At 41.8% G+C, this 22,642-nt stretch overlaps 1 protein-coding gene across 1 annotated transcript; it reads left to right on the top strand.

Annotated features, from left to right (window-relative positions):
* Nucleotides 1–3,392: 3,392 nt before the first annotated feature.
* On the top strand, nt 3,393–16,713 carry LOC110491410 (cone cGMP-specific 3',5'-cyclic phosphodiesterase subunit alpha'-like). Its single transcript, XM_036946253.1, has 22 exons — nt 3,393–4,010; nt 5,095–5,247; nt 5,609–5,698; nt 7,527–7,667; nt 7,809–7,883; nt 7,996–8,063; nt 8,183–8,249; nt 8,566–8,613; nt 8,797–8,946; nt 9,132–9,275; nt 9,369–9,434; nt 9,640–9,786; nt 10,276–10,383; nt 11,226–11,335; nt 11,743–11,830; nt 11,967–12,067; nt 12,178–12,285; nt 12,474–12,537; nt 12,693–12,767; nt 12,897–12,980; nt 13,318–13,462; nt 14,762–16,713. The coding sequence occupies exons 1-22, from the start codon at nt 3,549–3,551 to the stop codon at nt 14,809–14,811; spliced, it is 2,544 nt and encodes an 847-aa protein (XP_036802148.1). The 5' UTR covers nt 3,393–3,548; the 3' UTR covers nt 14,812–16,713.
* Nucleotides 16,714–22,642: the final 5,929 nt, after the last annotated feature.

The following is a 22,642-nucleotide window of genomic DNA, read 5'->3' as shown; positions in this document are numbered from 1 at the left end:
GCTCATTCATCCCCCCTCCTCTCCCCTGTAACTATTCCCCAGGTCATTGCTGTAAATGAGAACGTGTTCTCAGTCAACTTACCTGGTAAAATAAGGATTTTTAAAAAATATATGAAATCAATACATTTAGTTGATGTCACCTTTGCACACACTAGGCATTCTCTCAACCTGGAATGCATTTCCAACAGTCTTGAAGGAGTTCCCACATATGCTGAGCACTTGTTGCCTGCTTGTCCTTCACTCTGCGGTCCACCTCATCCCAAATCAAATGGGTTGCGGTCGGGTGATTGTGAAGGTCAGGTCATCTGATGCAGCACTCCATCATTCTCCTTCTTGGTCAAATAGTCCTTACACAGCCTGCAGGTGTGTTCGGTCATTGTCCTGTTGGAGAACAAATTATTGTCCCACTAAGCGCAAACCAGATGGAATGGCGTATTGCTGCAGAATGTTGTGGTAGCCATGCTGGTTAAGTGGGCCTTGAATTCTAAATCAATTCTAAATAAATCACAGACCATGTCACCAGCAATAGACCCCCACACCATCACACCTTCTCCATGCTTCACGGTGCGAACCACACATACGGAGCTCATCCTACTCTGCATCTCACAAACACAACAAGTCTTCAGACCAAAGGACAGATTTCCACCAGTCTAATGTCCATTGCTCGTGTTTCTTGGCCCAAGCAAGTCTCTTATTATTATTGCTGTCCTTTAGTAGTGATTTCTTTGCAGCAATTCAACCATGAATGCCTGATTCACACAGTCTCCTCTGAACATTTGATGTTGAGATGTGTCTGTTACTTGGGCTGCAATTGACTGTATATACAGTCCATTCGGAAAGTGTATAGACCCCTTCCCTTTTTCCACATTATGTTGTGTTACAGCCTTCATCTAAAATTGATTAAATTACATGTTTCCTCATCAATCTACACACAATACCCCATAATGACAAAGTGAAAATAGGTTTTTAGAAATGTTTACAAATGTATATAAAAAACAAAACAGAAATACCTTATTTACATATCTATTCAGATTATTTGCTATGAAACTCTAAATAGAGCTCAGGTGCATCCTGTTTTCATTGATCATCCTTGAGATGTTTCTATAACTTGATTGGAGTCCACCTGTGGTAAATTCAATTGATTGGACATGATTTGGAAAGGCACACACCTGTCTATATAAGGTCCCACAGTTGGCAGTGCATGTCAGAGAAAAAACCAAGCCATGCGGTCGAATGAATTGTCTGTATAGCTACGAAACAGGATTGTGTCAAGGCACAGATCTGGGGAAGGGTATCAAAACATTTCTGCAGCATTGATGGACCCCAAGAAGCCAGTGGCCTCCATCATTCTTAAATGGAATAAGATTGGAATTGAGCAAACTGAGCAACTGAAGGATAAGGGCTTTGGTCAGGGAGATGACCAAGAACCCGATGGACACTCTGCCAGAGCTCCAGAGTTCCTCTGTAGAGATAGGAGAACCTTCCAGAAGGCCAACCATCTCTGCAGCACTCCACCAATCAGGCCTTTATGGTAGAATGGCCAGACGGAAGCCACTCCTCAGTAAAAGGCACATCACACAATCACACAATCATACAATGTGATTTTCTGGATTTTTGTTTTAGATTCTGTCTCTCACAGTTGAAGTGTACCTATGATAAAAATTACAGACCTCTACATGCTTTGTAAGTAGGAAAGCCTGCAGAATCGGCAGTGTATCAAATACTTCTCCCCACTGTATATAAATGATCTTTAGGGTGCAGGGCGAAGCATATTATGAATGTTTTGTAACTTCATGAGGTGTTTTGTAACTTTGTGGTACACCCCCAATTGTACAATCCATCAGGTTGGTTAGTCACCTGGGAAGTTTGTTTACAACCAACCACAACGATCTTTGCCAAGCAGCATCCGATCAGGGATCTACAGTGTGGAAAGGTGATGATAGGGGAAGGCTGATTAATCAGTAGCAGATGGTGATCGAGGGAAAGTCCTCCACATGTTTTATATCAACACAAGTCGCCTGGTTGGTGTGGCTGCCTTTCTGGACACAGTGCTGCTTGTTCTTCACTTGGAGTCTGTTGACCCTAACAGAACTGAGAGGCAGCAGCCGGTTCACACACTACTGCAATGACAGACCGTGGGGTTTGATGGAATGGGACCACTTTTTGAACACAACCAATCCAAATTGATTGCAGACTTTATGTATCTAGTCTATTGTTGTTTCCCTATTCGTCTCATTGCAGCCAGCGATGTTATTACCACATGGCTTTCTTCATGAGATTAAGTCCTAGGTAGGGTGTCCATGTGACTAATCCATTCCACTGTACCAGGCCAGGCCCCGTCTCTCTCCTTCTCTGTCAGGGAGGACATCCCACTAATCACTTTTACTTAATAAGGGATTTAGACTGCCAAGTCCCATTGATACAGATCTTGTATTGCCTTGCTCTCTGACTAGAATTCAGTGGCTTGCTGTGTTGGCTGGGAGAGAGAAAGACCCATTGTTCCCCGTAAACACATTATGGGCCAGTCTTAATCCCACATGTGAAAATAGACAGAGAAACTCGCCCTGTCCTGCCTTGTCAGGCTGTGTGATAGGGTTACAATAGGACCATCTTTCTCAGAACTCTGATTCTCCTCACTTGGCAAGGCTTTCAGACTGCCCTATGACAGCGAGATTGAGGTCATTAAGATCAAGCACTTCTCCCAACACTGTTGACATAATGCAGTAGGTTTATCAATGTTTTAGTGGGGTGGTATGCACACATCCATGAAAAGACTTGTCCCAGGTGTCTTTTGTTCCACTCTATGTTTACTGGATCCTACCAAGACAAAAACGGACTGGTCAAAGACATTACAGAGGGAGCTCATTTAATTTAGCTCCTTTTTGAATTGCTTCACTGATGCATTTAACCTACCTACTTGGCATTTGTCTTCACTTTGACTGCAAATACAGGTAGGGCAATTCTTATGAAAACAAATCCCTGTGAGAGAGAGTTCTGTGGTGGGGAGGATGGGACCAGCTATTACTTGCATGACCCCTCCACAAACCTTTCTCAAATGTTTGCTTGGAACTATAGTGGAGAACTGAAGAGTGGTTCCTTAAGGTCAACTGTCCAACTACTTTCTACTCAAGTGGGAATATTGGGTGGATAATATATTTGATGAGTCAACAATTTTGTCCCAAAATGAACATTCTCTACCACAGCTGCAGTAGGGAGATAGCGCGACAAAACAACCTGCCCTGCTTGACTCAGATTGGATTGTCCAATATAAAATGATCTGTGTTGGGATTTGCAGGTTAAGAAAGCTTAGGGCTTTAATGTCATGATGTCACATTAATTAGCGGGCCCTCTTATCCTTTCAGTCTGTAAGCCACTACATTCTGTCAGCTTGTAGCAGAGTAAAGGACGTTTTTGTGATTTGTCCAGCACCACAGCAGAGAATGCAGGTCGGTGCAAACGGAGGCCACTAACTACCCACCGTTTACACCTTGCGACTTTTCCGGGTGATGCGTCTGTGAGAGAAGGGAGGCAAACGAGAACAATTCAAAATGGGAGACAAGGATAGTGTGGAGAAGTACCTGGAGAACAATCCCCAGTTCGCCAAAGAGTACTTTGACAAAAAGTTGAGCCCCGAAGTGATCGCGACAACGTTCGCAGAAAATCTCAAAGATCAATCTTCCTTCAAAGATGTCTCCCAAATTCAGGAGGCCAACATCATCTATGACCTGGTCAAAGAAATGCAATCGCAAATCGTTATGGAAAAGGTATTGCACAAGGTCCTGCAGAGGGTTTGCTTGATTTTGAACGCAGACCGGTGCAGTTACTTTGGTCTTCGAGCTAGAAATGGAATACCTGAGCTTACAACGACGCTCTTCAATGTCACCCCTACCTCCAAATACGAAGAAAACCTTGTCAACCCCGCTAATGAGATTGTGTTTCCAATCGATATGGGTGTAGTTGGATACACAGCGCACTCCAAAAAGATGCACAACATTCCGGATGTTACAAAGGTGAGTGTCATTGTCAGCAGGTGCCCAAGCGCCAAAGCGCATATAAAATGGGTACACGCGCCAAAGCGGGCGTAAAATGTTACCAAAAGCAATCCCAATGTATTCACACTTGTTCTGTATGCACACTGTTCTTGTCAGATAAATGGAGACGTTGGATAAAAAATCAATAAAAGTCATTCGTTTCACACATAAGTTTGACATTTGAACTTATGTAGATTTGAGAAGATAATGAAAGAAGTACAAAGTGTTCATCCATGTCTGTTCTATGTGTCATCTATTTTTGTTAAATTCACTTTCATGGAATTTTTTGAAGGTGTTGCCTGGCATTGATTATCTGAGTCCAGAAGTCTGACCAATGCAAACTTGGATTAGTTCCTTTCACCAAGTATGCAGTGAAGTTACATGTATCATTGAATAAGGGATGCATTTGAAATGTTAATGTGGCCCATGTGTCATGGTTGTTATCCCTCTATATAGTGCAGAAAATCCCTTTTACCTCCAGAAGCCATGAAACTGTCTTTATTCTGGTTAATTTGTCATGAATTAATTGCATAGGCCTACATTAATTTATCTACACAGTATTTTATTCTTTAGTTCATTTCATATTTTATCATATTCAAAACAGAAATGTCCAGTTTTATGATTGCAAAACTGTTTATGTTAAACTGGGGATGACTGAAGATAAATGTTGTAATTGGTCAACATATATTTCTGCATGAACACCCTACTGAATGTATAAATTAACTACAGAATTCAAGTAGGGGTTCAATCTGGGCTTTGTTAGCCAGAAGATGTCCATAATTGGGCTACTTTGATTAGCCCATGATATTTTCAGTGATTTGAAAAGCACTCTTATTACTCTTGAGATAATGGTAATAGAATTGTGGCATTTCAATGACATCCATAATGTGCAGGTTACAAAAACCATGGCAAGCAGAGGTACGTGTTTTGTCTAGTTGACTGTGTGCTCAGTAGACCTTTACACACGGCATTCTCTTAATTCAGGGCTAAGGAGGCTGTTTGGGCTTATTGCAGCGTGAACGCGACTAATGTCTTGATCCAATATACTTTATTTCACTTCCAGAATAACCGCTTCAGTGACTTTGTGGACAAGCAGACAGGATACAAAACCAAAAACATGCTCTCATTCCCCATGATGGCTGATAAGGAATGCCTTGGTGTTGCCATGGCACTAAACAAAATTGGGGCTGAAGAATTCTCAAAAGCCGACGAGGAAGTAAGTCCTGAGCTCTCAAAGGCAAATACCAGTCTTAGAAAGGTTTCTCAGTATTAGTCTTTATGAAAATACCTTTCAAAAACCATACGATTAATACATAATAGCACAATTCACATGATACATGACATATACATACACTGTATAGCCTACATTGTCCTAATAATCAATATTACTTTAAAATAAATGCTAATAATGCAATAAAACTACCAGGGGTTCTCTAGATCAAGAGAGGTGGCAATACTGCATATTCATTGTTAGCACGGTGTGATGGGTGTATGGCATCAGTAGTCTGGAGGACATCGCATCAGATGAATGCCTGTTTGCTGAACTGAGAATTGATTTAATCTGGTTTGGTTCTCAGCTCTGGAACAAGTACTTGGTCTTTGCCCAAGTCATTGCCACGCAGCATCACACTGCATACATGTTCAACGTGGAATCCAGGAAAGGTCAGGTAAGAACCCAGTGTATCCCACCATTCAACATGAGCTGTCATCAACTGTGTCAATCATGCTGGCCCTTGAATACAAAGACAAAGTTCACCAAGGCAATTTGCTATTAGTGTTTGAAGAATATGAAGAGTGGTGTGATGTATCAGTCATACAGTGCATTCGGAAAGTATTCAGAACCCTTCCTCTTTTCCACATTTTGTTACGTTACAGCCTTATTCAAAACATTTTTTTTTTTTATCCTCATCAATCTACACACATTACCCCATAATGACGAAAACAGGTTTTTAGAAATGTTTGCAATTGTATTAAATATAAAAAAAAAACAGAAATACCTGATTACCATAAGTATTCAGACCCTTTGCTATGAGACTCGAAATTGAGCTCAAGTGCATCCCGTTTCCATTGATCATCCTTGTGATGTTTCTACAACTTGATTGGAGTCCACTTGTGGTTAATTCAATTGATTGGACATGATTTGGAAAGGCACACACCTGTCTACATAAGGTACCACAGTTGACAGTGCATGTCAGAGCAAAAGCCAAGCCATGAGGTTTGAGACAGGATTGTGTCGAGGCACAGATCTGGAAAAGGGTACCAAAAAACATTTTTACAGTGTTGAAGGTCCCCAAAAACACAGTAGCCTCCATCATTCTTAAATGAAAGAAGTTTGGAAGCTCTTCCTATAGCTGGCCGCCCGGCCAAACTGAGCAATCAGGAGAGAAGGGCCTTGGTCAGGGAGGTAACCAAGAACCCGATGGGTTTTTCCAGAAAGACAACCATCTCTGCAGCACTCCACCAATCAGGCCTTTATGGTTGAGTGGCCAGATGGAAGCCACTCCTCAGCAAAAGGCACATACAGCCCATTTGGAGTTTGCCAAAAGGGCACCTAAAGGACTCTCAGAAAATGAGAAACAAGATTATCTGGTCTGATGAAACCAAGATTGAGCTCTTTGGTCTGAATGCAAAGCATCACGTCTGGAGGAAACCTGGCACCATCCCTACAGTGAAGTATGGTGGGGGCAGCATCATGCTGTGGGGATGTTTTTCAGCGGCAGGGACTGGGAGACTAGTCGGGACCAAGGGAAAGACGAACAGAGAAAAGTACAGAGAGATCCTTGATGAAAACCTGTTCCAGAGTGCTCAGGACCTCAGACTGGGTGAAGGTTCACTTTCTAACAGGACATCGATCCTAAGCACACAACAAAGACAACGCAAGAGTGGCTTCAGGACAAGTCTCTGAATGTCCTTGAGTGGTCCAGCCAGAGCCCGGACTTGAACCCGATCGAACATCTCTGAAGATACCTGAAAATAGCTGTGCAGCAACTTGACGGAGCATGAGAGGATCTGCAGAGAAGAATGGGAGAAACTCCCCAAATACAGATGTGCCAAGCTTGTAGCGTCACACCCAAGAGACTCGAGGCTGTAATCGCTGCCAAAGGTGCTTCAACAAAGTACTGAGTAAAGGGTCTGAGTACTTATGCAAATGTGATATTTCAGTTTTTTGTTTTTTTATACATTTGCAAAACCATTTCTAAAAAAACGGTTTTTCTTTGTCATTATGGGGTAGTGTGTGTAGATTGATGAGGAAAAAACAAAGCAATTTAATCAATTTTAGAATAAGGCTGTAACGTAACAAAATGTGGAAAAAGTCAAGGGGTCGGAATACTTTCCGAATGCACTGTGTATCAATGATCATCATACTATACCTTCATATCAGTTAAAGTTTCCTGTAAAGCCGTGTTTTACCATGCAATCCATGACTTAACCATTATAACAGTTTCCCCATCAAAAACAACAACAACATCTATTATTCTCCCCTTGTTTCACTAGGTCCTTCTGTGGTCTGCCAGCAAAGTATTTGAAGAGTTGACAGACATTGAGAGACAGTTCCACAAAGCTCTGTACACTGTGAGAATCTACCTCAATTGTGAAAGATACTCCGTGGGCCTCTTGGACATGACCAAAGAGAAGGTTTGTTACTAGTGTATAATATGCTAAGGCATATTGCTGTTTTGTCACTGTCTTGAAATGGGCGCCATTTTGGATCTGCTCCCTCTGTTTCGAAATGGGAACACTGAAGTCCTGGTTAATGTCTTCCCTCTCTTCGTGCAGGAGTTCTACGATGAGTGGCCAGTGAAGCTGGGAGACGTACCACCGTACAGCGGACCAAAGACCCCCGACGGAAGAGTAAGCATCCATTTTCCTTTGATATGATTCTCTCTAAGCACTCTGCTCTTTTCTCTACTGCCTTGTCTATTACATCATCACAGCCAGTGAATGTTGTCCTGTGCATATGCAGGAAGTCATCTTCTACAAGATCATCGACTATCTCTTAGAAGGACCCAAAGAGGAAATCAAAGTCATACCGTAAGTACCAGTACCTTCTTGTCATAAATCACTCGTTATTATGCTTTCTGAAGAAACCAAAAAGTCTGAAAGTACCAAAATACATCACTCACTGTCTTACTCCCTCTGTTTCATTGTAGGGGTCCTCCTATTGACCACTGGGCCCTGGTGAGTGGGCTCCCCACTTACGTGTCAGAGAACGGCTATGTAAGTTGATGTGAAAGAGTGCATGTAGTCCATACATTAACCACAGACCATATACTATCCTCAAGCATGTAGGGCCAACTGTACATTGGAGACTTTTGAGAGTGATTTGACTGTTATTTATTTATTGATCCATGTATGTCTATTTGATTTGATCCCTCAGGTCCTCGGATTGATTGGGATGGGGGTGGGGGTGTAACTTAATTTTGTATGTATGCATGTTTGCTGGCAAAATTATTCCGAAAAAGAAAAAAAAAACATTTGATTGCGAAAAGGGAGTGATTTTACTTAAATATGTCTTCTTCTTCTTCCGCTGTAGATTTGTAACATGATGAATGTTGCCGCTGATGAGTACTTCACGTTCCAGGTGAGGACTATGGTATTGAGTATAGGATGACCTTGGTGTTACAATATATCAAGTCATCAGCAACATGTGCTATTTGAAGACGACCACCAGCCCTCAGATTGGTGTTGTATCGCTAAAACGCAATAATCTAGGGATCCTTCTCAAAGCGTTTACTAATCGACTTCATGCCGTTTTGTCTTTCAGAAAGAGGCTGTGGATGAGTCAGGTTTCATCATCAAGAATGTCTTGTCCCTTCCCATCGTCAACAAAAAGGAAGAAATTGTGGGTATTGCCACTTTCTTCAACAGGAAAGATGGTAAACCATTCGATGAGCACGACGAACAGATCACTGAGGTAAGTGCACAGACATCCACTCTCTCTCTCGCTCTCTCTCACTTTCTCTCTTTCTCTCTCTCTCTCTTTCTCTCTCTCTCTTTTGCATGCTCTCTCTCTCTCTGTCATATCAACCACTTCTCTCATCATTCCTGTCTTGGGTTGTGAACGTATGAGGTGCTAAAGACCTGTCTGCATTGTTCCAGGCCCTCACCCAGTTCCTGGGATGGTCGGTGTTGAACTGCGACACATACGACAGACTGAACAGGATGGAGTGGAGAAAGGACATCGCCCAGGAGATGCTCATGTGTCAGACTAGATGCACCAACACAGAAATGCAGAGTATCCTGGTGAGACCTGAGATATGTTAGATCTTAGACCTTCTAGACAGTGGAGATTCACAGAGGAAACTAGCCTCACGGGTACATTTTCTCTTTCCACAGAACACAAAGGAAAAGTTTGATGCGGATCCAGAGGACTGTGACCAGAAAGAGATGTACAAACTCTTGGTAGGATCATGTTTCAGGCTGTCAGTGAAAGTGGGTAGAGACACAATGATAATGTGGCAGAGTGGTGTGAAGGATCAACTTGGACAAGGGCATGATACCAAACACAGAACATGAAGTTATGAACAGGGTAATAACACTTTCAACTGCCTGTGAAAGTGGACTCAGCAGTTAATAAATATTTGGTTATTAATTTGCCCTTGTGTAGAGATCAAATTGTCCTGTGGCCATAGACGTCGACCTGCTACTGTTCTCCTTCAGTGACTTCCCTGTGACTGAGCACGGCCTCATCATGTGCGGGATTCGCTGCTTCTTTGAGCTGAACGTGGTGGAGAAGTTCAAAGTGCCAGCAGAGGTCAGTCCTGAAGCCCCTGGCTAGTAAAACAATCATGTTTATTTGAATGTAGTTATTTAGTTGTAACCTCAGCATTATACAGTAAATGTCCCCAGAATGCATTGCAATGTATAAACTGTACATGACTCAATACATTCCTTTTGTCAAACTACTATGTCTTACTGGTTTGCTCATACAAATCAAATCAGATGTTATTTGTCACATGCACCGAATACAACAGGTGTAGACTTTACTGTGATATGCTTACTTACGAGCCCTTTCCCATTAGTGCAGAGTTAAAAAGTAAGGAAATTAGCAAATAGAATAGAAAATAGCAACAATAAAATAACAATAACGAGGCTATATACAAGGTCCCGGAGTCAATGTGCAGGGATACGAGGTAGTTGAGGTAATATGTACATGTACTGTAGCTCATGGTAAACGTGACAAACAGATCATTGGTAAAATATCCCTCATGTCATAGTGTTTCCTTTTCCCATGTACAACCAGACCCTCACGCGATGGATGTACACTGTCCGGAAAGGTTACCGTGACATCACCTACCACAACTGGAGACACGGCTTCAACGTGGGCCAGACCATGTTCTGTCTTCTACAGGTGAGTCCCTTTACTCCTACAGCACCAGTACTATCACCTGATAGCTACATCGATTTACAGAATGACGGTGTATAACCTCACCAAAAGAAGAGTAGTTAAAAGTTCATGTTTGTTTAGAGACATTGATGCTGCCAACCAATGGCTGCTCACTAATGTAGGTCAGGGAGGTGGGCCAACTGTTTGATAATGGATCGTTCACCCCACCCCTCCCATTCTGTTTGATAATGGATCGTTCACCCCACCCCTCCCATTCTGTTTGATAATAGATCGATCACCCCACCCCTCCCATTCTGTTTGATAATGGATCGTTCACCCCACCCCTCCCATTCTGTTTGATAATGGATCGATCACCCCACCCCTCCCATTCTGTTTGATAATAGATTGATCACCCCACCCCTCCCATTCTGTTTGATAATGGATCGTTCACCCCACCCCTCCCATTCTGTTTGATAATGGATCGTTCACCCCACCCCTCCCATTCTGTTTGATAATGGATCGTTCACCCCACCCCTCCCATTCTGTTTGATAATGGATCGTTCACCCCACCCCTCCCATTCTGTTTGATAATAGATTGATCACCCCACCCCTCTCATTCTGTTTGATAATAGATCGATCACCCCACCCCTCCCATTCTGTTTGATAATAGATCGATCACCCCACCCCTCCCATTCTGTTTGATAATAGATCGATCACCCCACCCCTCCCATTCTGTTTGATAATAGATCGATCACCCCACCCCTCCCATTTTGTTTGATAATGGATAGTTTTTTTTGTGTGATGTTGTTTGTGAAGTAGAAAAACAATAAGATAAAATATAATGGATCAGCCCTTTTGCTTCACAGACTGGCAGGCTGAGGAAATATTACTCTGACCTGGATGCCTTTGCCATGGTGGCCGCTGCATTCTGCCACGATATTGACCACAGGGGGACCAACAACTTATACCAGACAAAGTAAGAACCCCCTCCGTTTACCTATGAGCATTCAAAGTGCAGATTGACGTTTATTGTCATGAGTCTTGTCTTGGAGGCAGAACTGAGCGAGTTCCCCTTAGATAGACCAGCTGCAAAGTCAAAACTGGTTATATTGTAAAAGGGTTAGGCATTAGGGTTAGCAGTGTGGGTAAGGTTAGGGTTAAGGTTAGGGTTCGGTTTAAAATCAGATTTTATGACTTTGTGGCTGTGCCAGATAGCGACCACTCTGCAGAACTGCTGTCAGAACAAAATGCATGACGGGGGAAATAAATGCCAACCTGCACTCGAAGCACTCTTAAAATCATCACAGTTTAGTTATCTGTTATTGGTTTGGAATGTGCCGTTTGGGGTCTAACGATTGGGTGTTACCCCTCTCTGACCTGCAGGAGTGGATCGCCTTTAGCCAAACTACACGGCTCCTCCATCATGGAGAGGCACCATTTGGAGTATAGCAAGACGCTCATGGCTGAGGAGGTTAGAGACGCCTGACTCCAGTTTCTGTGTCCCAAATGGCACCCTATTCCCTATAGAGTGCACTACGTTTGGCCAGTGTTCGTACACAAGACAATTGCGGGAGTTGAACTTTCATTTTTCTCTACTCCTCCTTCAGAGCCTGAACATCTTTGTGAATCTCCAGAAGCGTCAGTTTGAGACTGTACAGCACTTGTTTGACGTCTGCATCATTGCCACTGATCTGGCCTTGTACTTCAAGTGGGTTTTTACAATTGTTGTTATCTCTGATATAGCTGCTTCTTAATATACTGAATCAGTATCATCTATCTTGTGCAAACTGCTAATTTGACTGTTGGTCTGGCCCCCAGAAAAAGAACAATGTTCCAGAACATTGTGAACGCCACTGAGCCAATGGAAACCGAGAAGGATAAAATCGATCATATTTCCAACAACCCAATCAGGAAGGAAATTATCATGTGAGTAGGAATGTTCTTCTGTCCGCCATCTCAGGGTTTTGCTACGTGATTGCAAACTTGAGGCAGTTGGCCACTTTTCTTAAAGTGCACATTGCCACAGTTTATGGTTGCTTGTATAACATTAATGAAGATTCTTGTATAATTCTGGAATAATTCCTCTAACAGTACTGTCCCTTCTTGTGTGTCAGGGCCATGATGATGACAGGTTGTGACTTGTCTGCCATCACCAAACCATGGGATGTCCAGAGCAAGGTGGGTGCTATATCTGTCCACCATGTCATGAAACAAAACAACACCGGAAAACAAAATCCCTTTTTCCATTTCCTCCAAACAATATAGACCACAGGAAGCCCCGAGGTGCAGATTAGTACTGATACATTCTTTGCTGCCAATTCTCCACCTCATAGGTGGCTCTTATGGTCGCAGCTGAGTTCTGGGAGCAAGGTGACTTGGAAAGGACCGTTCTCGATCAGCAACCCATTGTGAGTTTGTGAGGGGGGGGGGGGGGGAAACTCAGTTTATTTACAATAGATGTTTATAGAGTAATCACTGAACATATGTTAATTCTCTGTTTGTGTTGATCTTACTCCATCCCGTTCATTGCTCCTCAGCCCATGATGGACAGAAACTGTGCGGCGGAGTTACCCAAGATGCAGTGCGGTTTCATTCAGTTTGTGTGTGCGTTCGTGTACAAGGTAACTGCCTGGCTGGTTGAAATTCAACCAAGCCCTATTCTTAATTCATTGGGATTGATTAGAACGAAATTAGATTGTGATATTTGTCTTTTTATTTTTGGAAACGGAATCATCCTTATAAAAATAGATGAGATCAGTTTCTCTGTGAACTATCAATATCAACTTCTGTGACAGGGCCGTTTAGAACACCTGAGAGCCTAGTGGGCGTATTTATCTCTAAGTGCGCACCAGATAAACTCCCCGGCAGGAATGTTTGCACCGTAAAGGAAGATGTCAGGCTGAGTGACAGTCCCTGGTATGTGAATGCTTGCGATAAATGGGGCCTACTTGTGTGCAGGAATTCTCAAGGTTCCACGTAGAGATCACCCCCATGTTTGATGGGCTGAACATCAACCTAAAGAACTGGAAAGAGCTGGCCGACATCCACGCCGCCAAGATGGCGGCCATCGAGGAAGAGAAAAAGAAGCTTGAGGCACCACCAGGTGACATTTGAAATACATTCAAGTCTCAAAGAAATCAGGGTTGGAGTCAGTTTGGAATTTGGAATTTATTTCAATTCAAGCCATGAATTGAAGTTCTATTTAAAATTGAATTTAAGAAGTTTTAAAAATCGAATGTTTACATAATATTGGACGCCATATGTCAAAATAAACATTTATTATAAGATAAGATAGTACTTTAATAATCCCCCAAACGGTGATTAATAAAGTGATTTACCCAGAGTGTACAAAACATTAAGAACACCTGCTCTTTCCATGACTGACCAGGTGAATCCAGGTGAAAGATATTATCCTTTATTGATGTCACTTGTTAAATATACTTCAATGAGTGTAGATGGTGTGGAGACAGGTTAAAAGAATGATTTTTAAGCCTTGAAACAATTGAGACATGATTTTATATGTGTGTAACTCAATATTAGGAAGGTGTCCTTAATGTTTGTTTTGTATACTCAGTGTAATGACGGGTAGAAGAAATTAACCATTTTAATTTAGTTGAATTAAATGTACTACCTTTAAAGGGTAAATCTGCAGTTTCTACATGCATTTTATGTCTTCTAAATGAGATGTACCCACTGATTCTTGAAGAATATAACTTAGAAATGCCTCATGAGCTTAGTTCAACTGTCGTACCCAATCAGAACCCAAATAAGCCTGTTTTACTCCAATGTGTGTAAATAAAGTACATGTAAACAAACACTATATAGCCTCAAACCATAGTTAAAAGTATAATTTTGATATCGTGGATGGTCAGTCCTTTCATCCATAGCACTGTCTATGGGTGGTAACATTTCTCCAGCCCCATCCCCTCCGCTTTTTACCGAAACAGGGGTGGGGAATACGCTTTGTTATTGTTTCAACTGCTGATTTCCTCTTTAATTCAAATTCAATTCAAATTCTGCTTCCTGTGGGGTGTGGCCAATTATAATTCAAGAATTGAATTAGAATTAAAGGGAATGCTATTGTACAATCTCCAGAGAAATATCCATACCAGTAAGTACCATTATTTTAGACACAGTGCCTGAGGCTTGTCAATGCACACACTAGCCAAGGCTCCAGTGGTCATTCAGGCCACAAAGTTACCTAACCTTGGTGTTAAGGTTACATAAGTAGACAAACTGAGACAGTCTTCTTACTGTTTATATTGCTGCTTCCTGTCTTGCTATTAAATCAAATCAATCAAACTTTTGATTTGATTTGTCTTGCTATGCATGTCCATTGCTGTCTTGCTATGTTGCTACTTGCTGGCTAACTGTCCTGCTGTCCGGTTTTCTGTTTAAACAGCAGATGAGGTCCCAGAGGGGGGAAAGTCCAAGACCTGCACCATTGCCTAACCCCCTGGAGTGTGCCTCTGCCCTTGCCGTGTGGCGGAGGATCCCTAGGCGCAGCAGGCAGTCAGTGTGAAGTTGTATCCCTTTGTGGACTGACTCGATCGCTTCCCCTCATTCTCAGGACTTGATAAGCCAATCCTGATGGATCAACACAGATGTACCAGCAGTTGGAGCATTACCATATCTGGACAGCACAGTTAAAGTAGAGCATATCTTTCACAGATAACTAACTATAGGTACTACTTAATCAACAACTAACATCATCTATGTAATGAAACAAACATTACATCTTAACATCTTCCAAATGGCATATATTGTATTTAAATACTATTTATTGAGACACATTCTGCTCGGGGAAATAATTAGCTGTACATTTTTATCCATACTCTGATGGCCCATAAAGATATGAGGGTGAGAGTTCAGTGGACAAACTTTTATAACTGAGCTGTTTTATGAGAACAGGAATACTGCTAAATATCTTATATACACATCTCAAGATTTTTTTTTACGAACAAATATGAGTACAAATGATAACACAAACTCTGTAGAAAGAGAGAGACAGACACTGCTCCTTTAGAATGCTGTGCTGCAAGAGCACACACTTCTTCCCATAACTCAAGCTTAAAAGGTAAACTTGCTACTGTGTTTTAGCAAGTGACAATTGACTTTACCGAAGGTTAATATAGCAGCAATGCTGAAAACGTGCACACTCTTCTGAGCCTTGTGAAGGTATATTTGTGTTAATATGCTAAATATATATTTTTGGATTGTTTGTCAGATTTTCTACTTGATGTATTTTAAGAGTCTTTAGATCGTATGAACTGATGATCTGGTTAGAAGTCGCGTTTGAGCATCAGGTATCCATTGCAAACTGTGTACAATTTTAAACTGCACAACATTTTCCCAATAACTTGAAAATGTAATATACATATTACTTGCTATTTATACATATGTGTATCATATATTGAAATGCAGTAATCTTTCAAAAATATAGATTATGCTATTATGTATGTGCATTCTCCAAAGAAATGTAGTTCATCACATAGGAAATGTATGTAAAATATGTACAAATTAAATCTACAATTTGCTTGTTACTAGGAGGCAAGCCTCGGAAATGTTCTATCAGGTTCGTGTGTCTTCAAGTACCTGACCATAAGATGATTTGATGGGATTGAGTTTGCTTGCCAGACAGCTTTTGAGATCTGCACAGCTTTAAACTTTAAATACCCTACTTACTGTAGATCAAGCAGGCTACCGAAGTCTTATCATATCTACTGTTTGTGAGGGCCATCATGTTTGTTTGATGGAGTACCAGCCTCCAATGTGGTCTCAGGCAGGCCAAAGTCCTTCTTTTCTTTGTTTGACCATTCGGGGACCTGTGTAAAATGTACTTATGCAACAGTGAGAAAGTTAATTGATGAACCCGATTGAATTGCAATGGGGTTCCCATAAAAAGAACTCCTTACGATTCCTGCCGAGACATCTCCTTTCGACCTACTGTAACAGGTGACTGAGGCGTCTGCGGAGGCAGTGGCTGTTGGCAGGAAACAATGCAGGCAAAGTTTGATTCTTTGCTAATGCAACGTGCCCTGTCAATCAAGAGCACTAATCCAATAAGAGTGGCTTTGACAGCCAACCTGCATCTTAAATGGCTTCTCTGAATCTTTGTTCCTAAAGCTGCTAGGCAGGGCAGGCCACTCGGATCAGGGCTTTACACTATGACAGCCATATGGGAAAGTGAGTTCATCTATCCTACACATACATTTAAAGGACCCCAAGATGCAGATCTACTAATTAAATTGAGTTATCCTTGAGAGAGATTAGAATTTGATGTCTGATCAAACTAATTCTACTGTATGTACGTGTCATAAGATGTAACGTAAAATAAAGGCATACATCAAAGTCTGGGGGATTCTCGTCACATTCTTTACACCTGCCCACTGAATTCATTTTTACACTTGAACAATTTTACCCACTACCCTTGAAACAAGAGGAGATTGTGGGAGGAGCTATAAGAGGACAGGCTCATTGTAATGGCTGGAATGGAATCAATGGGATGGTAGCAAACAAATCAAGCACATGGAAACTGTTCCATTAACTCCATTCCAGCCATTACCCGTATTCCTACAGCTCCCCACACCAGCCTCCTCTGCCTTGAGCTGGACTAGCACATTGACATGCTGAATGAACTTGAAGAACCTTGGGGTAGACAGCCCTCCTCATGACGCCTGTATCGTGCTTGGGGATTACCCTATCAAGCTGGATTAGCCCTGGAAAAAGAAGATCAGCCGACTGGCGTGCTGCCGAGACCAATACACTTTGAGTGAGCACCTTGAGTGATGTCTGCGTGAGGTGTTTACATCCTGTATCATCCTATAAACCTGCTAAAAAGCACATTTTTGCAGTATACTGCAAAAAGACAGTGTACATTTTAGGTATGACATTTTTTCAATCAAAGACAATCAAGAAAGCAAAAGATGATGAAATCAATGCAACCTTATGTCTGTGTCTGTGACCTGTAGGAACTACAGGCCTACAATACTGTGCAAAAGGAGATCCACACTCTTTAACGGGGTAGTAGAGTATATTAATGGATTATTAGGGTATATTAAATGGGGCAGTAAGGTATATATTATCATGGTCGGTTATCGTGGACGGGTATCATGGATGGATATCATGGTCGGATATCATGGTCGGTTATCATGGACGGTTATCATGGTCGGATATCATGGACGGTTATAATGTGTTAACTCAGGGTACTTAAGGACTCCTTCAGAAAGAAGAGTAGTTACTGGTGATTAAAGCCAATGTGTCTAATCCCTGGGCAAGTGACACACTAATGAAAACAGCACGCCAAGCAATGTTGGGCATAATGCACTGCTTCCTAATCCTAGTGCTACAGCATCTGAGGAACTCAGTGACATTGGTTCATATGGTCTGGGTATCTATAACCCTATACAGAACATCGGTGAACTATAACCCTACAGGAACAATATCGATGTGTTAATACATGCACTTTCCAATGCCTGGGCTTGTATTTTGTCTCTGTCTCTACTACCATGGTTGAATGTAGTGGAGGCTGGTGAGGGGAGGACGGCTCATAAAAATGGCTGGAACGGTACGAATGGAATGGCATCAAACACAGAGAAACCATGGAAACCATGTGTTTGATACCATTCCACCTATTAGGCTCCAGTCATTACCACAAGCCTGTCCTTTCTTGGGAGTTCTTAGTGGATTGTGCTTTTTCTAAATACACTTCGATACTGGGTTCTTACATGGCACTTCATGCATTTTGTAGTCTTTATTTCAGTTATAATGAAATGTCAGGAGGCTGAATTAGAAGCTCAGGACTAAAAAAGAACCTGCTTTTTATTCAGCTTCAGACAAACTGAAATATTAAACGAAGATAACCACGTCTAATAGAAAATCAATCAAATCTACTCTTGCATGTTGACTCTTGCACATTGACTCTTGCATGTTGACTCTTGCACATTGACTCTTGCATGTTGACTCTTGCACATTGACTCTTGCATGTTGACTCTTGCACATTGACTCTTGCATGTTGACTCTTGCACATTGACTCTTGCATGTTGACTCTTGCTGGCAGAAATCCAAGGGCAGGGTGGTCAAAGAAACATGTCCTCAAAGTACTCGTCTAACTCCTCCTCCCTGGAAGACAGAAAATAGTCAAATCAAAGTTTAATTGGTCGGTACTAGCGTCTGTAAACGTGTCTAGAGGCCTAGCAGGGCTTTGTAAGGGTGATATAATGTTGGACTGCTAAGCTCACCTGGACTCCTCCTCCACGGTGGGGGCTGGGCCTTTCCAGTGGTCTGCCTCCGACAGGCCCTTTGGCTCCTCACTGTGTTCTCCCTCTCCTACATGGCAGGAAGGAGACAATACAAAACAGAAAATGTTTATTCATAAAGAGCTTTTCATGCATTACATTCAATAATATTCATAATGCTTTCAAAAACAAACCCATAAGGGACTTTAACTAAGGAATTGTTGCGGCACATGCAACATAGTTACAGCACTGAAGGATTAAGGAGGGTCAGAAGAGTCAAATCCGACTTAAACCTATAAGAGTACGGACAGGCTCCGTTGCCGAATTCTCTGGATGCCTCTTCCCGATAGCTAAACAACCAAAGCTTCTGCGCATGTGCGGGATTCGTTCGGCTGCCCAGAGAACAGGCTACTCTGGTGAATTTCAATGATGAATGGAGAATGGTGCTTGTTTAATAAAGTTAGATCAAAGCTGAATCAATGTCTGCAAGATCACAGTATTCATACATGACAGAACTGAATATAATAGCATAGCACAACATCACTAAATCTACTAAATTACTAAATAATCAAATACTTGTGGATTTGACAATCTGTTATTGAAATACTTGTTTTTTGTGTATTTGAGTATTTTCAAATAATGTGGCCCGAATCAACTTCTTCTTTTGGAAGTATTTTCAAATAATTATTTAAAATACTATTTTCAAATACCTGGGTTAAATGCATGGGGGGGGGGGGGGGGGGGGGGGGGCATTTGAGTCAGTGTATTTGAGTATTTTCAAATACCTGCCAATACTTTCCAGGTGTATTCCTAAATACAGTACAATACTCAACTACTTGTCTTTTAAAATATCTGAATACTTACTTCAAAATCTATGTGAAAGTAATTGAGATATTTTAAATAGTATTTGAACTCTGGTCTGGATGTTACTGTGAGACAAAACACCACCTCATGTTAGGATGATTGTGCAAACAGAGTGCGCCACTAGGCAAAATATGTGCTTTAATTGAAACAAAACACAGGTAGGCCTAGGCTACACTTTGTTAACACAATCTGCTCTCATATTCGCTTACTGTACATACAGTTGAAGTCGAAGGTTTACATACACCTTAGCCAAATACATTTAAACTCAGTTTTTCACAATTCCTGACATTTAATCCTAGTACAAATTCCCTGTCTTAGGTCAGTTAGGATCACCACTTTATTTTAAGGATGTGAAATGTCAGAATAATAGTAGAGAGAATTATTTATTTCAGCTTTTATTTCTTTTGTCACATTCCCAGTGGGTCAGAAGTTTGCATACACTCAATTAGTATTTGGTAGCATTGCCTTTAAATTGGTTAACTTGGGTCAAACATTTTGGGTAGCATTCCACAAGCCTCCCACAATATGTTGGGTGAGTTTTGGCCCTTTCATCCTGACAGAGCTGGTGTAACTGGGTCAGGTTTGTAGGCTTCCTTGCTCGCACACGCCTTTTCAGTTCTTCCCACATATTTTCTATAGGATTTAGGTCAGGGCTTTGTGATGGCCACTCCAATAGCTTGACTTTGTTGTCCTTCAGCCATTTTGCCACAACTTTGGAAGTATGCTTGGGGTCATTGTCCATTTGGAAGACCCATGCTTCACGGTTGGGATGGTGTTCTTCGGCTTGCAAGCATCCCCCTTTTTCCTCCAAACATAACAATGGTCATTATGGCCAAACAGAAATGTCCTCAGACCAGAGGACATTTTTCCAAAAAGTACGATCTTTGCCCCATGTGCAATTGCAAATGGTTTTGGAGCAGTGGCTTCTTCCTTGCTGAGCGGCCTTTCAGGTTATGTCAATATAGGACTCGTTTTACTGTGGATATAGATACGTTTGTACCTATTTCCTCCAGCATCTTCACAAGGTCCTTTGCTGTTGTTCTGGGATTGATTTTCACATTTTCGGACCAAAGTCCATTCATCTCTAGGAGACAGAACGCGTCTCCTTCCTGAGCGGCATGTTGGCTGCGTGGTCCCGTGGTGTTTATACTTGCATACTATTGTTTGTACAGATGAACATGGTACCTTCAGCCGTTTGGAAATTGCTCCCAAGAATGAACCAGACTTGTTGAGGTTTACCATTTTTTTTCTGATGTCTTGGCTGATTTCTTTTGATTTTCCCATGATGTCAAGCAGAGGCACTGAGTTTGAAGGTAGGCCTTGAAATACATGCACAGGTACACCTCCAATTGACTCAAATGATGTCAATTAGCCTATCAGAAGCTTCTAAAGCCATGAAATAATTGTCTGGAATTTTCCAAGCTGTTTAAAGGCACAGTCAACTTAGTGTATGTAAACTTCTGACCCACTGGAATTGTGATACAGTGAGTTATAAGTGAAATAATCTGTCTGCAAACAATTGTTGGAAAAATTCATTGTGTCATGCACCAAGTAGATATCCTAACCGACTTGCCAAAACCATAGTTTGTTAACAAGAAATTTGTGGAGTGGTTGAAAAATGAGTTTTAATGACTCCAACCTAAGTGTATGTAAACTTCCGACTTCAACTGTAATGCAAAACAACAACGTAGCATACACAACTCAATTAGATCTAAATGCATATTCCCATGAAAATGAATGAGGTCAAATGGTTGGCATGCAGATGCTGCATGGATGTTTCCCCGGTAAAACTTGAAGAATTCTCATTCACGATTGACAGTGAGTAAAGTGAGAATGTGTGTATAAAGCAGTGCTGAAGAAACATGCGTAGAACATGATTCGGTTCTTTAGCTCTGGGAAGAGGCATCCAGGGCATGGCGCCGGGGAAGATGTTTTGAGGTGGGGGTGCTGAAATGTTTTAATTGTGATTTATCAGGGGGTGCTGCAGAACCCTCAGCACCCCTACTTCAGGCAGCTAAGGTCCAGGGGACGGGACGGGTCGGTTACCTTCAGTCCTGCAGCTTCAGCCGTAAGAGTGTGGTCCTTGGTCTGCACCTTGGCCTTGGAACTTGGCCTTCGTGTGCAGCGGCTGCTTTTATTTACGTTACATCGAAAACCCAGGGTAAGCAGGCCCATACTTCAAGTGCAGCTGAATCCGCAATGAAAGTATGACTGTTGTCTGACTGAGGCCTTATGACCAAACTAGCCCATGTGTTTTTAAAAGGTATTTTTTTTAAATGTATTTTAAAAGCACCTGTTATGAATGAGGACATTAGGGCACGTCCGTTCTGCTTGTCCTGAGGGTGTAAGGTAATAAACCGCTTGACTTTGTAGGGAGGTGGAGAGTGAGAATAAACACTACCTTTGTCTGACTGCTGGGAGTCGTCCTCAGAGTTCCCGGGGGAGGAGCGTTAGGAGGGGCCTGCTGGGGGGAGAGAGAGGGGGAACTCAGTCAGTTCAACTCAGACAGCCAACTATGTGCAGCTGACATTGAGCAACAACAAAAAGCAACCAAAGTGTTGTGATTTTTTTCCTCCTCCATGTGAAACGGCTGCTTTCAGTCAGATATTATGTAATATCTAAACACTATAGTAGGTGTTTATAAGAAGTTTATGAGCGGGCTTGATTTTTCAAATGCTCATGTTTCTAAATGTTGTATTACACCATTAAGACATTAGTACAAACACCTTCAGCACTTTTCATTTCATCCCCATGGCCTGTTGTTTGCGTCTACCTATAGCCATAGTTGTACAAAGATATGAAATGGTGGAGTCTTGCCTTTGTGTCTCCTCTGATGTTTGTCTCTGCTTTCTTGGATCTTTTTGCCTGTGGCTCAACTTGATTTTCCTCAGACGACTTGTCTTCTTTTCTTGGCGATCACCTCCTTTCTCCTGAAGAAAACGAGTCCCTTGTTTAAGTTCAGCCAATCTTCAAACATTAATTGTGACATTTTGACACCACTAAAAGGGGCCAGAGAACCCATTAGTGGTCAATGGATGAAGATAAACTGACAGGGAACAATTAGCAAGTCAACTTCCTGGGATGATAGTTTAAAGAAGCACTCGAGGCAGAGTCCTAGAAAATACCACCTCTGTTAGTATAGCAAATAATTGGAATAGTGCTTATAGCCTAGTGGTTAAGAG

Source organism: Oncorhynchus mykiss, chromosome 16 (genome assembly GCF_013265735.2).
Source record: "Oncorhynchus mykiss isolate Arlee chromosome 16, USDA_OmykA_1.1, whole genome shotgun sequence".
Lineage (NCBI taxonomy): Eukaryota > Metazoa > Chordata > Actinopteri > Salmoniformes > Salmonidae > Oncorhynchus > Oncorhynchus mykiss.
The sequence above is the reverse complement of the archived record's forward strand: the minus strand, read 5'-3'. Positions and strand labels throughout refer to the sequence as shown.

What these genes read in the sequence shown, in the direction of transcription:
- LOC110491410 (XM_036946253.1), top strand. Translation starts at nt 3,549, where the DNA reads ATGGGAGACAAGGATAGTGTGGAGAAGTACCTGGAGAACAATCCCCAG. An exon ending in ACGTGTCAGAGAACGGCTAT is followed by an intron (nt 8,250 to 8,565) that starts GTAAGTTGATGT and finishes CTTCCGCTGTAG; the next exon opens with ATTTGTAACATGATGAATGT. An exon ending in ATGAGTACTTCACGTTCCAG is followed by an intron (nt 8,614 to 8,796) that starts GTGAGGACTATG and finishes TTTGTCTTTCAG; the next exon opens with AAAGAGGCTGTGGATGAGTC.